Source organism: Dendrobates tinctorius, unplaced genomic scaffold, assembly GCF_039654945.1.
Source record: "Dendrobates tinctorius isolate UK_male_01 unplaced genomic scaffold, ASM3965494v1 ptg000038l, whole genome shotgun sequence".
Taxonomy (NCBI): Eukaryota; Metazoa; Chordata; class Amphibia; order Anura; family Dendrobatidae; genus Dendrobates; species Dendrobates tinctorius.
Window position 1 is genome coordinate 27,619,578 of NW_027361706.1, and position 14,685 is coordinate 27,634,262.

Sequence of the window (14,685 nt, forward strand, 5' to 3'; positions counted from 1 at the left end):
AGTGTGCCCAAGATGGCTTCTAGGAACAACATGGTTGTTGAGCATATCACGGCTGACCATTCCCATGCAGATATTATCACTATAGGACTAGGTGTCTAGTGCCTCCTAGTCCAACCACATCCTGAGAACTGATTGGCAGCTTTCTGCCTATGCACAGTGTACACAAAAAGCTGCCAATCAGGGGTGTGGGTGGGGTTATTCAGAGCTCAGCATTCAAAGAGCTGCAGCATTAAAAACTGTGATTGTGTAAAAATAATAATAATGACCTCTTTTTGGCAGGTGAGAAGTGGTTGTACGGCTGTTGGTTCTATCGCCCTAAAGAAACCTTTCATCTGGCCACTCGTAAGTTCTTACAGAAGGAAGTGTTCAAGAGCGATTATTACAGCAAGGTGCCTGTAAATAAGATCCTCGGCAAATGCGTGGTGATGTTTGTGAAGGTGAGGGTTTCTTCTCGTTCCTCTGTACTATTGCAGCCCCTGCGTCTGGACAGTTACAAGGGGGCTGTTCTCTTTGGTTGATCAGTAATCCGTTTCTATCTGCACAGGAATACTTCAAAATCTGCCCCGACAGCTTCAGAGACGAGGACGTGTACGTGTGTGAATCCCGGTACTCTGCCAAAACCAAATCCTTCAAGAAGATTAAGTTGTGGACCATGCCCGTCAGTTCCGTGCGGTTCAGGCCCAGAGACATCCCTCTGCCGGTGGTGAGGGTGGCCTCGGTGTTTGCCCATAAAGATAAGGTGGATGAAGATGCCGTCTCCGAAAACATGGAGGACACCAAGGATGAGGATATCACAATCTGCCTGGAAAAGGTTTGTGTCCTTTTCCTCTAGGTTGGCAGAACCTTTTGTATATTTGTGTAATCAGGTTTCCTAGCTTCGAGAAATCCTTAGTCCCCTGGCTGCATCCCCAAGTCCGGTGCCAAGTCTCTTCTATTGTGCCCAGTGTCTGTTATTGGCTGCATCGCCGACGTCACATCGACGACGCTGCAGTCAATAACTGAGCGGCTTTTCACTACAACTTATTTGTTGATTGCAGCGCTGTCGATGTGACTTCAGCGCTGCAGCCAATAACAGACACTGGGAGGAGGAACCGAGCCTCTGCAGCGGACCCGGGGAGGGTGAGTAATGCACAGTTTAAGCAAATTGCAGACAGGGGGACAGGTTTTGTGAAACCTCTTTATCGATAGATCTCATCTATAAAAGTATCAGCAATACTCTTATCTATTTTTTTTTTTCTTTCCAGGAGAAGGAAGATGTACCTGTCGATATGCCCAATGGGGAACCTGGTTGCTACTATTACGAGCAGCTCCGGTACAATGACATGTGGCTGAAGGTTGGGGATTGTGTGTTTATCAAGTCTCATGGATTAGTAAGGCCAAGAGTGGGCAGGTAAATAAATCTGGAGGAAATACCAGTTACATATGTATATGGGAATAAGGGGATTATGTTGAAGAAGGGGGGGATATATTATTTTTTTGCCTGTATTGCTTTTGTTTGAAAGCTTTAATAAAAAATTACTTGATGCAAAAAAAAGGTTATAAAATGCTGAAAATATAAGTACTGAAAGTTCCATAGAAAGTACCATCACCAGGAAACTGTAGCATCAATCTACGTTGGCAGCTCTGATGCTAGTAGGCTGCCAGCTTATAAGTGATGGGTGACAGCCCCCTATCATCAATGAATACAATGACCAACCTTACAAAAGACCTTGGGGAAAGTTCATGAAGTAAAAAGAAACTAAACTATAAAACATTTTTTTTTAAATATTAATTGTTAGTAAAAGAAAAAAAAAGTATCTTGTTTGACTATGAAAGCTGCGGCCCTTTAAGAGAAGGGGTCTGAAGTCGGGCTCTCCACTGATTCACAGTTTTGACAGCTCTAAGACTTCCTGCTTTTGAGAGATATCATTCTGTGTGGGAAACTGAGTGTGCAGCATGTCACACAGGAGATTTGTGCTGCAGTGTTACTTGATGCTAAATGTATTTATGTAAGATGGATTGCTGTGTGTTACGGAGCAGCAGGAAGTGTCTAGAAGCTGAAGCAAAAATGCTGCCAGCCAACTTCATTAACGTAGTTGAATGGCTACGTATGTATGTATTGAGAGGCTCAGATTAGCTGTTTAGATACAGTTATGTCCTCCACTTGCAGATCAACCTTTCAGAAGCAGCTGTGTCCTCTTTTGTCTGTGCTGCATAATATGCTGGGATGTGTTATGTGTGTGATAAATAACAACATTCTGTGATAAAGAAATATTTCCTCATTTAGGGGATTTACAAATCTTGTAAAGGACCCGATTTTTACCCTTTTTGTCATTTCAACACCACTAAATCTGATTCTTGACCTTAAAGGTTTAATCAGTCAAACTTTGTAGTTTTTCTTCTTTTAGGATCGAAAAAATGTGGCTTCGAGACGGAGCAGCGTATTTCTTTGGACCAATATTTATTCACCCCGAAGAGACCATTCATGAGCCAACTAAAATGTTTTACAAGAAAGAAGTGTTCCTGAGTAACCTAGAAGAGGCCTGCCCCATGACCTGCATTTTAGGTGATTATGCCTTGTACCTCTGCTTAAAGGGGATGTGCAGCAGCGTCTCTTTTCTGCATCAGGCCAGGTGGGTCCGTGTTCAAGACCAGCGTCAGTTGCCTGGCAGCTATCATGCTTGTGTTCTGGGTATTAGAATAGGACACTTACATGATACCTGCTGGCTGTCTGGTTGACTTCACTTCCCCGACTTGCAGCTTTTTCTTATAACACCTGATGGGTGAAATGAGAGGTTCTGCAATTATATCTTTCATAATGATGAAGGCTCAATGTCTTCACTAATGTGTTGCCCCCACAAAACTCATACCTGCAATATAAATTATATTTCACTTTTTTTTTTTTTTTTTTTTTTTTTATGGTTTACTTTATTTCTTATATAAATGAAGGTTTGTTGGTGTACTGCCGGTGTGGCCACTATCCTGCTCCCTCAATCCGCATGCAGCGCACCTTTTCTTAGCTTGATTGACAGCGCTCGCTTACCCATAGCGAGCCATTACAGGGCCGGCAATTAAGTTCAGACAGCTCTCGGTCACGGCATGCAAGCACGCTGTCAATCAAGCTAAGCGGAGGTGCGCTGCATGCTAAGCGGTGGTGTGCTGCACGCTAAGCAGAGGTGCACCGCACGCTGATTGACAGGTGGAGCTCTCGGCCACTCCAAGAGTGCACCAAGGAGCCAAAGTGGGTGTGATTTATATAGGGCCAAATTCCCCTACAGGGCTAGATAACTGATGTGTGTTGGATTTGGGGATGACACTCCCTTTTGTCAGAGCTTCAGCTATTTTTTTTTTTTTTTTTTCCAGGAAAGTGTGCCGTTTTATCCTTCAAGGACTTCCTGTCTTGCCGTCCGACGGAAATCCCTGAGAACGATGTGCTTCTGTGCGAAAGTCGCTACAACGAGAGCGACAAGCAGATGAAGAGGTTTAAAGGGCTGAAAAGGTTTTCTCTATCGGCCAAGGTGGTGGATGACGAAATTTATTATTTCAGGTAAAATACAACCACTGCGATCTCTCCTCCCTGCAGCCCTGATATAAGTGAGTATCAAGTGAACGTCCCAGATGTCACAAAACTTTCCAGAACTTCTCTTAAACTTTTCTGGATGCAAAGGGCGAAGGATGCGACATCAAAACATCGGTCTTAAGTCATTACACACAGGCTCAGTTTATGTATCCATAATCGGAGATATGAAACCCCTTTTCTTGTATTAGGAGAACTTTTATATTTTGAGTTTATGCTACCGTATTTTTCGGACTATAAGACGCACCCCAAATTTTGGGGTGGAAAATAACAGAAAAAAAGATTTTTATAAGATGGGGGTCCGCCTTATTGTCCGAATTTAAGGTATCTCACCTGAGGGCCGGCGGTGGTACGGCAGTGTCACAGGAGGCATGGTCCCTTCCTCAGGATAAGAGAAGTGGGGCAATGCTGCAGTTACGGGGTCTGGTGTCAGCGGTGCGGCAATGCTGATGTTCGGTGTGGGCTGTGGGGAGTGTACCTTAGCAGAGTCCCTTCCTTTGGATGCAAGAAATGTGGCGACGCCGTGGCCTGGTGTCTATGGGGGGTTGCGGCAATGGTGTGGCGGCGGCAGAGGTGTGGTGATGCTGAGGGGCTGTACGACGTGCACCTGAGCAGGGTCCCTTCCTCAGGTGAGGTGGCGCCGCGGCCCATTTTCCAAGGCGAGCAGAGCTGGGCTAATCACGGGTTTCTCGGTAGTGGCGGCCTCCTTCCTGAGGCCACGCGTGCACAGATTGAGTTCTCTGCTTTCCGGGGCTTCAAGAAAATGGCCGCGGGAGGCTGCGCGTGCGCAGATGGAGATTGCGGTGGCCATTTTCCTGAAGCCGAGATTTCAATCTGAGCCCTCAGCTTCAGGAAAATGGCCGCGGTTATCTCAGTCTGCTCATGCGCAGCCTCCCATGGCCATTTTCCTGGAGTCCCGGGAAGCAGAGCACACAATCTGCGCATGCGTGGCTTCAGGAAGATGGCCGCCGCCACCGAGAAACCCGTGATTAACCCGGCTCTGCTCCCTGTGGACACCGGGCCGCAGCGTCACCTCACCTTAGGATGGGAACCTGCTTAGGTGCACACCGTACCGCCCACCGCACCTCTGCTGCCGCAAACCCTTCCCCCGGTAAGCCTGCATTCGCACTATAAGACGCACCCCCTATTACTCTGTCGCCTTATTGGGGGACACAGAACCGTGGGTGTTATGCTGCTGTCCACTAGGAGGCGACACTATGCATAATCTGAAAAAGATTAACTTTGGCTCCTCCTCTGCAGTATACACCCCTAGACGGCGTCAGCCTTCTCCAGTTTTTGCTTAGTGTCGCAAGGAGGCACACCTAAGATTTTTTTCTCTCTTCCGTTTTTTTCCTTAATTTTTTCAACGGATTACAGATGAAGAAAAGTGGGTCTCCAGTGAGACTCCCGGCATGGCTCCCTCCTCGGTCCCCTATTAAGGGGTACCCGGTTGAGGTCGAGATGGCTCTTCCCCATGTCGCTCCTTCCCCAGTCCCTCGGGTACTGGTTCGAAGTCGAGGCCCCCCCCTCCTTCCCCAGTTCCTTGGGCTCTGGGTTGAGGTCGAGGGTAGGACGAAGCCCCCTGACGGTGACAGCTGCACCCTCCCTAATCCCCTTCTGGGGGCATTAGGTCGAGACACCGCAGGTAGGGCCTGTACCAGGCACCATTCGGCCACTTACATGTCCAGGGACCCCAGCCCAGCTGCGGGCTCCTGTTTGGACCGGGGGGAGGTGCAGGCAGGCATGGCACTTGTCAGAGACAGGGCTCCCGGCACCCCTGTCTCTGCGGCAGCACCAGCTGCATAGTGCCTCAAAGGGACCCCCCACAGGGCCCAGGTGGCGCTCATGTCCCCACCGCTAGCCTACCGTTCAATCCGGGGGGGGTCTGGTTGGAATCCGACCCTCCCCCGGACAACCGCGCCGTCCTGGAGCCCTTCTGGGCATGAGCTATCAAATTTAGGCCGCGGCTTCGGCCTAGCCGAAGTCGCCGCCTTATTCCCGCCCCCCGGATGACGAAAAATGACAGTACAGTGTCATAGAAGGGGCGGATCGAGACAGGAAGGGCGCGCTTTTACATAGCTCCGCGCGCCCTTTTCAGCTCTCCGCCCCCTTCCCCCTCCACCTCAGAATCCGGTGGCCATCTTGCTGCACCTGAAGAAACTGAAGGCAGCACAGCAGTCTCTGGGGGGCACAAGACGTGGGATTTATCAGTGCTGGACCTAGGGGGAGCACCGGTGGGGTAAGATCACAGCTGGGTTCTTTGTACTCAGCTGTGAGTTCCTGTAACCTATAACGCTCCCCTACTCCTCCTTTCCTCTGCGTAGATACCCCGGTAGGGCCTCTGCGAATAGGTACTATGTCGGGCTCTCAGGCAAGACTGCTTTTACGCAGTCTGCACAGCCTGCAAGGCCACTCTCCCCAGCGACAGCACGTACCCGCACTGCCGGGACTGTACCCAAAGAAAACGCTTCTGCGGCCGCTACTGCGCCGGAATGGACGACTCAGATGTCGCAGTCTATGACAAAGTCTATAGATAACCTGACCTCCACACTACTGCAGGCTCTGCAGGGTCACGTCTCGGCTATGAACGTTACCCAGCAAAGGGGCGTCCGGTATCAGGAACAGGCGGCTTACGACAGTTCGAGACGTAAGCGGACCCACAGGTCGCGTTCATCTGCGTCCTCACATAGCACTAGGTCGTCCCCCTCCAGGGAGAGGCACAGTGGCTACAGGTCACCGAGACCGTCCCCTGATAGAGAGAGACAATGTGGATCTCCACAACGATCCCAGACCACAGAACAGCCCTAGTTCGCCCGCTATGGAGCTCCTTAGCGATGCGCAAGACTCAGAGGGCATATGTGACTCCAACTCAGATAACGAAACAAGGAACGCTCTGCTCCCTTGTCCCCCTAGCAATACTGCGCTAGTTGAGGATATAATCTCTTCCACCCTTCGGGTACTAGACTTTTCTGATCCAACCCCTGAAGTACCAGAACACAAGATTTCCTTTGAAAGTGTTCAGAAACCATCTGAGGTCTTTCCTGATCACCCGGAATTTAAAAAAAAAATACTTTCTAAGCATTTTTCGCAGCCTGAGAAAAAATTCGCCAATCGCAAATACTTGAAAGCAAAGTACCCCTTCCCACAGAAGGACACTAAGGATTGGACAGATCCGCCTAAAGTGGATCCTCCAGTCTCTAGGCTGGCAGCACAAACGCTTCTCTCGCTGCCGGACAGCTCAACCCTCAAGGACGCAGCAGACAGACAGGTAGAACGCATGGCTCGTTCAATCTTTGAGGCGGCAGGTGCCTCTTTGGCTCCTGCATTTGCTTCAGTTTGGGCAGCCAAGGCCATTATGGCCTGGGCTGATCTATTACAACAGGGCCTCCAAGCTTCAAATCCTCAGCTGGCGGACCAGGCGGTGCAAATTGCAGTAGTGGCAGATTATATGGTCCATGCAGCGTTGGATTCCGCAAGAGGTGTAGCGGGAATAGCATCAGACGCCATCACAATCCAGCATATTCTCTGGCTAGGAGAATGGAAGGCGGATGCGGCCTTAAAAAAGTCCCTAACAAATCTCCCGTACTTCAGGGGCCGTCCTTTTGGTGAAAAGCTGGATACAATGATATCCAATGCTACCGGGGGTAAAAGTACTTCCCTCCCTCAGCTAAAACCAAAACGCACGTTTGAAAGACGTAATTAATCTCGTTTCCGATCCTTTCGGAATTCTTCAGGCTAGTCCGTCTCGCGCCCGGCACAAAATCATAACAGTTCCCCTCGCATGGACAACACACGGGCGGCACAGAGGCCGGACAGAAACTGGCAGTCATAGGCAAGCCAGGCAAAATCCAAGGGAGGGAAAGCTCAGACTTTTCATTCATCATTACTCATCCCCTCCGGAAAACACCCCACTTGTAGGCGGACGACTGCTACTCTTTCAGCAGGTCTGGCTGCCTATTACAGAAGACAGGTGGGTCAAGGAAATAGTGTCTTGAGGATACAAGATCGAGTTACTACCAGCCCACCGCACAGGTTTTTTGTCTCTGTCCCTCCAAAACCTCCACTCAAAGCTCGAGCTTTCCATCAAGCGGTTTCATCCCTCCTGCAAGCAGGAGTCATAATACCGGTTCCAGCAGACGAGCGCTTACGAGGGTTCTACTCCAACCTGTTCATGGTGCCCAAAAAGGGAGGCAGCGTCCGACCCATACTAGACCTCAAGCAACTCAATAAGTATGTCTGAGTTCGTCACCTTCGCATGGAATCCCTCCGGTCAATCGTTGCGTCCATGGAGGAAGGAGAATATCTCGCCTCCATAGACATACAGGACGCATACCTGCATATACCGATTGCTCCGCCCATCAGAGATTTCTCAAACTCGCAATCAACCAAGACCATTACCAGTTTGTGGCCCTCCCGTTTGGTCTCGCCACGGCTCCCAGAACATTTACAAAGGATATGGCAGCTACCATGGACGTTCTGCACTCCAGAGGCATAGTAGTCGTTCAATACCTGGACGACCTTCTCATCAAGGCCCTCACCTTCAAGGACTGCGAGGTCAACGTCTCAATCACGATCGACACTCTGAGTCGCCTGGGATGGTTAGTCAATTTACAGATGTCCTCGACTACCCCGAGTCAGTCTCTGACCTTCCTGGGGATGCTATTCGACACCTCCAGGGGTCTGGTGATCCTCCCCAGGGACAAGGCACTGGCCCTCCGTTTGGGAGTTCGTTTGGGAGTTCACACTCTCCTCCGTGGTTTTCCCCGATCTCTCCGGTATGCCACCAGCGGACTGGGCAGGATGGCAACGGCAATGGAGGCGGTACCATTTGCCCAGTTTCACCTCAGACCCCATCCTCAAGTCCTGGGACAGGAATCTGTTCTCCCTCAACAGAGAGTTCCTGTTATCAGCGAAAACCAGGAGGTCCCTGCACTGGTGGCTCCAGCCAACCTCGCTTGCAATGGGAAAATCCTTTCTCTCCGGTCACTGAAAGGTTTTGACCACCGGTGCAAGCCTTACGGGTTGGGGCGCGGTACACCTACATCACAGAGCGCAAGGCAAGTGGTCACCAATGAAAGTGACCATGCCCATCAACATCCTGGAAATTCGGGCCATCTTCCTGGCATTGAAAGCCTTCCATCACTTGCTAGCAGACTGTCATATCAGAGTGCAGTCGGACAATGCCACGGCCGTGGCATACGTGAACCATCAAGGCGGCACCCGCAGCATCCAGACGATGAACGAAGTAACACGTATCCTACACTGGGCGGAGGATGCGAGGTCGGTACTCTCTGCGGTCCTCATTCCGGGTGTGGACAACTGGGAAGCCGACTATCTCAGCCGTCAAGGAATGGACTCGGGGGAGTGGTTTCTCCATCCCGAAGTTTTCCATCAGATCTGCCATCATTGGGGGACCCCGGACGTGGTTCTGATGGCATTCCATCTCAATGCCAAAGTTCCCAATTTCATGGCCAGGACGCGCGATCCGCAGTCGCTCGGAGCAGATGCCCTGGTTCAGGACGGGACCCAGTTCCAGCTTCTGTACATTTTCCACCCCTTCCCCTGATTTCCAGAGTCCTGAGGAAGATCAAACAAGAGGGTGTTCCCACCATCCTATTCGCTCCAAACTGACGTAGTGCAACTCACAGCAGACGCTCCCTGGCATCTCCCCACACGTCCCGACCTTCTGTCACAAGGCCCGTTCTTCCACCAGAAATCAGGGGCTCTCAGTTTGACCTCGTGGCCATTGAGACCTGGTTTTTGACCCAAGCAGGTTTTTCATTCGACGTTGTTAAAACCATGATCAGGGCTCGAAAGCCAACTTCAGCCAAGATTTACTATCATACCTGGAGGGTTTTCTTCACATGGTGCGAATCTCGTGGGCACATCCCACTTCCCTATTCTCTTCCAAAGGTCCTCGGTTTCCGTCAGTCAGGCCTGGACGCCGGGCTATCCCTGGGCTCGCTTAAGAGCCAAGTGTCAGCGCTTTCAGTGCTCTTTCAGAGGCATATTGCTAACAAGCCGCAAGTGAAGACTTTTCTCCAAGGGGTTTCTCGATTGGTTCCCACCTACAAACATCCGTCGGAGACGTGGGACCTCAACCTGGTCTTGACAGCACTACAGACCCCTCCTTTTGAACCCCAAAAGGAGGTCTCACTCCGCTTTCTATCACAGGAAGTGGTTTTTCCTGGTGGCAATCAACTCGCTACACAGGGTGTCTGAACTTTCAGCTTTTTCCTGCAGGCAACCCTTCCTGGTTTTTCATCAGGACAAGGTGGTTCTCCGTACAGTGCCATCCTTCCTTCCGAAGGTTGTGTCCACCTTCCACCTCAATGAGAAAATCTCACTACCATCTCTTTGCCCGGTTCCCGTTCATAGAGTGGAGAAGGCTCTGCATACGCTTGACCTTGTCAGGGCATTGCGTATTTACGTGTCTAGGACTGCTCCCTTCCGGAAGTCTGATTCACTTTTCCTTCTTCCAGAAGGCGTTCGCAAGGGCCTACCGGCTTCCAAAGCCACCCTTGCTAGGTGGATCAAGTCCACTATTCAAGAAGCTTACCGCCTTAACAATTCTCTTCCAGCCGGTATCACGGCTCACTCTACGCGGGCGGTAGGGGCCTCTTGGGCCATTCAGCATCAAGCCTCGGCACATCAAGTGTGTAAGGCAGCCACTTGGACTAGCCTGCACACATTTACAAAACACTACAGAGTGCATGCCCAGTCCTCAGCGTATGCGAGCCTGGGTAGACGGGTCCTGCAGACGGCAGTACCCCAAATTTAGGGAACTGTCAGTACAATATTCGTCCACTGCTTCCCACCCAGGGACTGCTTTGGGACGTCCCACGGTTCTGTGTCCCCCAATAAGGCGACAGAGTAAAGGAGATTTTTGTGTACTCACCGTAAAATCTCTTTCTCTTAGCCTTTAATTGGGGGACACAGCTCCCACCCTGTTGCCCTTGCGGGCCGTTGTTACGGTTGGGTTCTCATATTGTTTGAGCTGGGTTCTCATATTGTTTGAGCTCGTTTATAGTAGCCTTCTTACAGGCATGGTTATGTCTCTGGTATATTCCTCCTAATGCTTTTGCACAAAACTGGAGAAGGCTGACGCCGTCCAGGGGTGTATACTGCAGAGGAGGAGCCAAAGTTAATCTTTTTCAGATTATGCATAGTGTCGCCTCCTAGTGGACAGCAGCATAACCCCCACGGTTCTGTGTCCCCCAATTAAAGGCTAAGAGAAAGAGATTTTACGGTGAGTACACAAAAATCTCCTTTTTCCTCAAAATTTTTTTTGGGGAAAAGTGTGTCTTATAGTCTGAAACATACGGTAATTACCCAGCAGATTTTTAATTATGTCCATGAATGTGAATACAGACATACTGTAATTGCTGATCTGATACCACACAATGTTCAGGATTTATAAAGCTACATGCACCTGGCGTACATTCCCGGCTCCACATTTCATGTGCAATACAGACACTTTTTCATTCTGACTCAACAAGGTGCATCAGCTCCTATACCCTTCAATGGGAGCTGAGCTGCAGCACCTTAGAACGACAGCTACCCAGTTCACAGGGCTGTGTTCACTCATTACATCCGCTGCTAATAGCTGATCGGTTGGACCCCCATCAATCTGATATCGATGATCTGCCCTATGAATAGGTCATCCATATCGGCCGCATGGAAACCCCCCCTTTAAAGTGATCATGCATCAAGATGGGACATGTTACAATAGGCCCCTCCTGCATTGTGTCCTTAGGCTGCAAAAGTGTGATGGTATTTTAAGGCAGTCTGTGAGCACAAAATGACTGTTCAACCCAAGCACAGGCGCTCAGTGCAACCTGGTGAGGCCAACAGTCCAGTGCAGCTTCTCACCTACTTGTTTTCCATCTATCTACCCCTTCCTTTTCTTAATTGACAGCTCTAACCTAACAGAAGTAGATGGAATGGTGCACTGAACTGCTGGTGCACTGAGCGCCTGTGCTTGGTTTGAACAGTCATTTTGTGCTGCCAAACTCCCTTTTATTAAAATGTCAGGGGCTGATTATTTGTGCATGTAATATTCGGCAATGATATTTTCTAATTAAGCACTATAGTAGCTGATTGTCGCATTTTACTGAAGACCACCACTGGGTCCTAGTCTTTTAAAGGGGTGGTCAACTTTCAGAAAGTCTTGGAGCGCAGTTTGCTTTAGAAAAAAAAAAAAGTGCTTAACTCAATGTCCCTGGAGCTGCTCTCGCTGTCTGGTATTGGCTGCAGTGCTGACATCACCTTGACAGCGCTGCAACCAATCAGCCTGCTGAACTCATTGACTGCCATGCTTATATACAGGGTGGGCCATTTATATGGATACACCTGGGTGGACCATTTATACAACCTTTGGCAAAAATTATGAAATCACGGGCCTTGGAGGATGTTCATTCAGTTGTTTAATTTTGTAGAAAAAAAGCCGATCACAGACATGGCACAAAGTTAAAGTAATTTCAAATGGCAACTTTCTGGCTTTAAGAAACACTAAAAGAAATCAAGAACAAAAAATGTGGTGGTCAGTAATGGTTACTTTTTTAAACCAAGCATAGGGGAAAAATTATGGAATCACTCAAGTCTGAGGAAAAAATTATGGAATTACCCTGGAAATTTTCATTCCCAATACTAACACCTGCATCTAATTAGATCTGCTCGTTAGTCTGCATTTAAAAAGGAGTGAGCACACCTTGGAGAGCTGTTGCACCAAGTGGACTGACCTGAATCATGGCTCCAACACGAGAGATGTCAATTGAAACAAAGGAGAGGATTATCAAACTCTTAAAAGAGGGTAAATCATCACGCAATGTTGCAAAAGATGTTGGTTGTTCACAGCTGTGTCTAAAATCTGGACCAAATACAAACAACATGGGAAGTTTGTTAAAGTCAAACATACTGGTAGACCAAGGAAGACATCAAAGTGTCAAGAGAAACTTAAAGCAATATGTCTCCAAAACAGGACATGCACAACAAAACAAAGAGGAACGAATGGGGGGAACCTGGAGTCAACGTCTGTGACGGAACTGTAAGAAACCGCCTAAAGGAAATGGGATTTACATACAGAAAAAAGCTAAACGAAAAGCTAAACGAAAGCCATCATTAGCACCTAAGTAGAATGAAACAAGGTTACAATGGGCTAAGGAAAAGCAATCATGGACTGTGGATGACTGGATCAAAGTCCTATTCAGTGATGAATTGCGAATCTGCATTGGGCAAGGTGATGCTGGAACTTTTGTTTGGTGCCGTTCCAATGAGATTTATAAAGATGACTGCCTGAAGAGAACATGCAAATTTCCACAGTCATTGGTGATATGGGACTACATGTCAGATAAAGGCACTGGGGAGATGGCTGTCATTACATCTTCAATAAATGCACAAGATTATGTTGATGTTTTGGACACTTTTCTTATCCCATCAATTGAAAGGATGTTTGGGGATGATGAAATCATTTTTCAAGATGATAATGCATCCTGCCATAGAAAAAAAACTGTGAAAACATTCCTAGAAAAAAGACACATAAGGTCAATGTCATGGCCTGCAAATAGTCCGGATCTCAATCCAATTATCTTTGGTGGAGGTTGAAGAAAATGGTCCATGACAAGGCTCCAACCTGCAAAGCTGATCTGGCAACAGCAATCAGAGAAGGTTGGAGCCAGATTGATGAAGAGTCCTGTGTGACACTCATTAAGTCCATGCCTCAGAGACTGCAAGCTGTTATAATAGCCAGAGGTGGTGCAACAAAATACTACTGATGTGTTGGAGTGTTTTTTTGTTGGTTTGTTTTTCATGATTGCATAATTTTTCCCTCAGAATTGAGTGATTCCATAATTTTTCCCCTATGCTTGGTTTAAAAAAGTAACCATTACTGACTACCAAATTTTTTGTTCTTGATTTCTTTTAGTGTTTCTTAAAGCCAGAAAGTTGCCATTTGAAGTGACTTTAGTTTTGTGCCATGTCTGTGATTTCCTTTATTTCTACAAAATTTAACAACTGAATGAACATCCTCCAAGGCCGGTGAGTCCATAATTTTTGCCAGGGGTTGTATATATAAACCTAAATAAAATGGGAATGGTTGGTGATATCAACTTCCTGTTTGTGGCACATTAGTATATGGGAGGGGGGAAACTTTTCAAGACCATGGCGGCCATTTTAAAGTCGGCCATTTTGGATTGCATCTTTATAAATGGCCCACCCTGTGTGTATGTATATGTATATATATATATAATATATATATATATATATATATAATGAGAAACAGACTGTAATTATAATTCTGTCCGTTTTCTTAGGAAACCCATTGTTCCCCAAAAAGAACCTTCTCCACTCTTGGAAAAGAAGATCCAAGATTTAGAGGCCAAATTTGCCGAGCTGGAGGGTGCAGATGACGACATAGACGATATTGGGGATGATGACACAGATATGATGGACGCCTCCACTAATCCGCTGCTCCAACCTACCATAGTCGGTGAATTAGATCCCATGCAGTACCCTCCCCAGCAGGTAAAGGAACTGGCGCACAGGAGAATGCACACATCTGCATGGTACCCAAGCTCTACAGATGGGTTTACATTGCCGAGCAGCACGTGTCGCCCTCATCGGGCACTTTCTGTAATGTCCAGATACCTTACAACCAGAATTTCAGACCAGGTTTAACGTATGTTTATCCCCCAGGACCTTAAAGTGGACTTAACATTAGATATTGGAAGTGATATGGTTCTATGTTTTGTTCCCCCTGTTAGCTCATTGTGCAGGTAACGTTTTTATTGTGTTTGTCTGTCGCGTTCACACTGAAAATGGACCAAGTTTATAACAGGACTTTTTAATTGGGTTTTTTCTTTCTTATACAAAATTTCGTCAGTTTTTAAAGGGTCTTGTCACCAGGTTTTTCCTACCCCATTTAAGAGCATCATGATCTAGATGGAAAGACCCTGATTCCAGCGATGTATCACTTACTGGGCTGCCTGCTGCAATTTTGATGAAATCCCTGTTTTATCCACTAAAGATCTAGCAGTTCTCTGAATTCTGAGCTCTGTATAACCCCGCCCACATCACTGATTGGCTGCTTTCTGTGTACACTGTAAAGCTGCTAATCATTGGTGGGGGCAGGG

At 48.0% G+C, this 14,685-nt stretch overlaps 1 protein-coding gene across 8 annotated transcripts in view; it reads left to right on the plus strand.

Moving 5' to 3' along the window:
* The window catches only part of PBRM1 (polybromo 1), a 142,830-nt gene that overhangs the window by 100,346 nt on the left and 27,799 nt on the right, over positions 1–14,685 (plus strand). For all 8 annotated transcript variants that reach the window (XM_073574310.1, XM_073574309.1, XM_073574312.1 and 5 more), the window contains exons 19-24: positions 280–437; positions 545–811; positions 1,245–1,390; positions 2,388–2,545; positions 3,343–3,526; positions 13,867–14,077. In XM_073574310.1, coding sequence (XP_073430411.1) covers positions 280–437; positions 545–811; positions 1,245–1,390; positions 2,388–2,545; positions 3,343–3,526; positions 13,867–14,077 — 1,124 coding nt within the window. The remainder of the gene's footprint in view (positions 1–279; positions 438–544; positions 812–1,244; positions 1,391–2,387; positions 2,546–3,342; positions 3,527–13,866; positions 14,078–14,685) is intronic.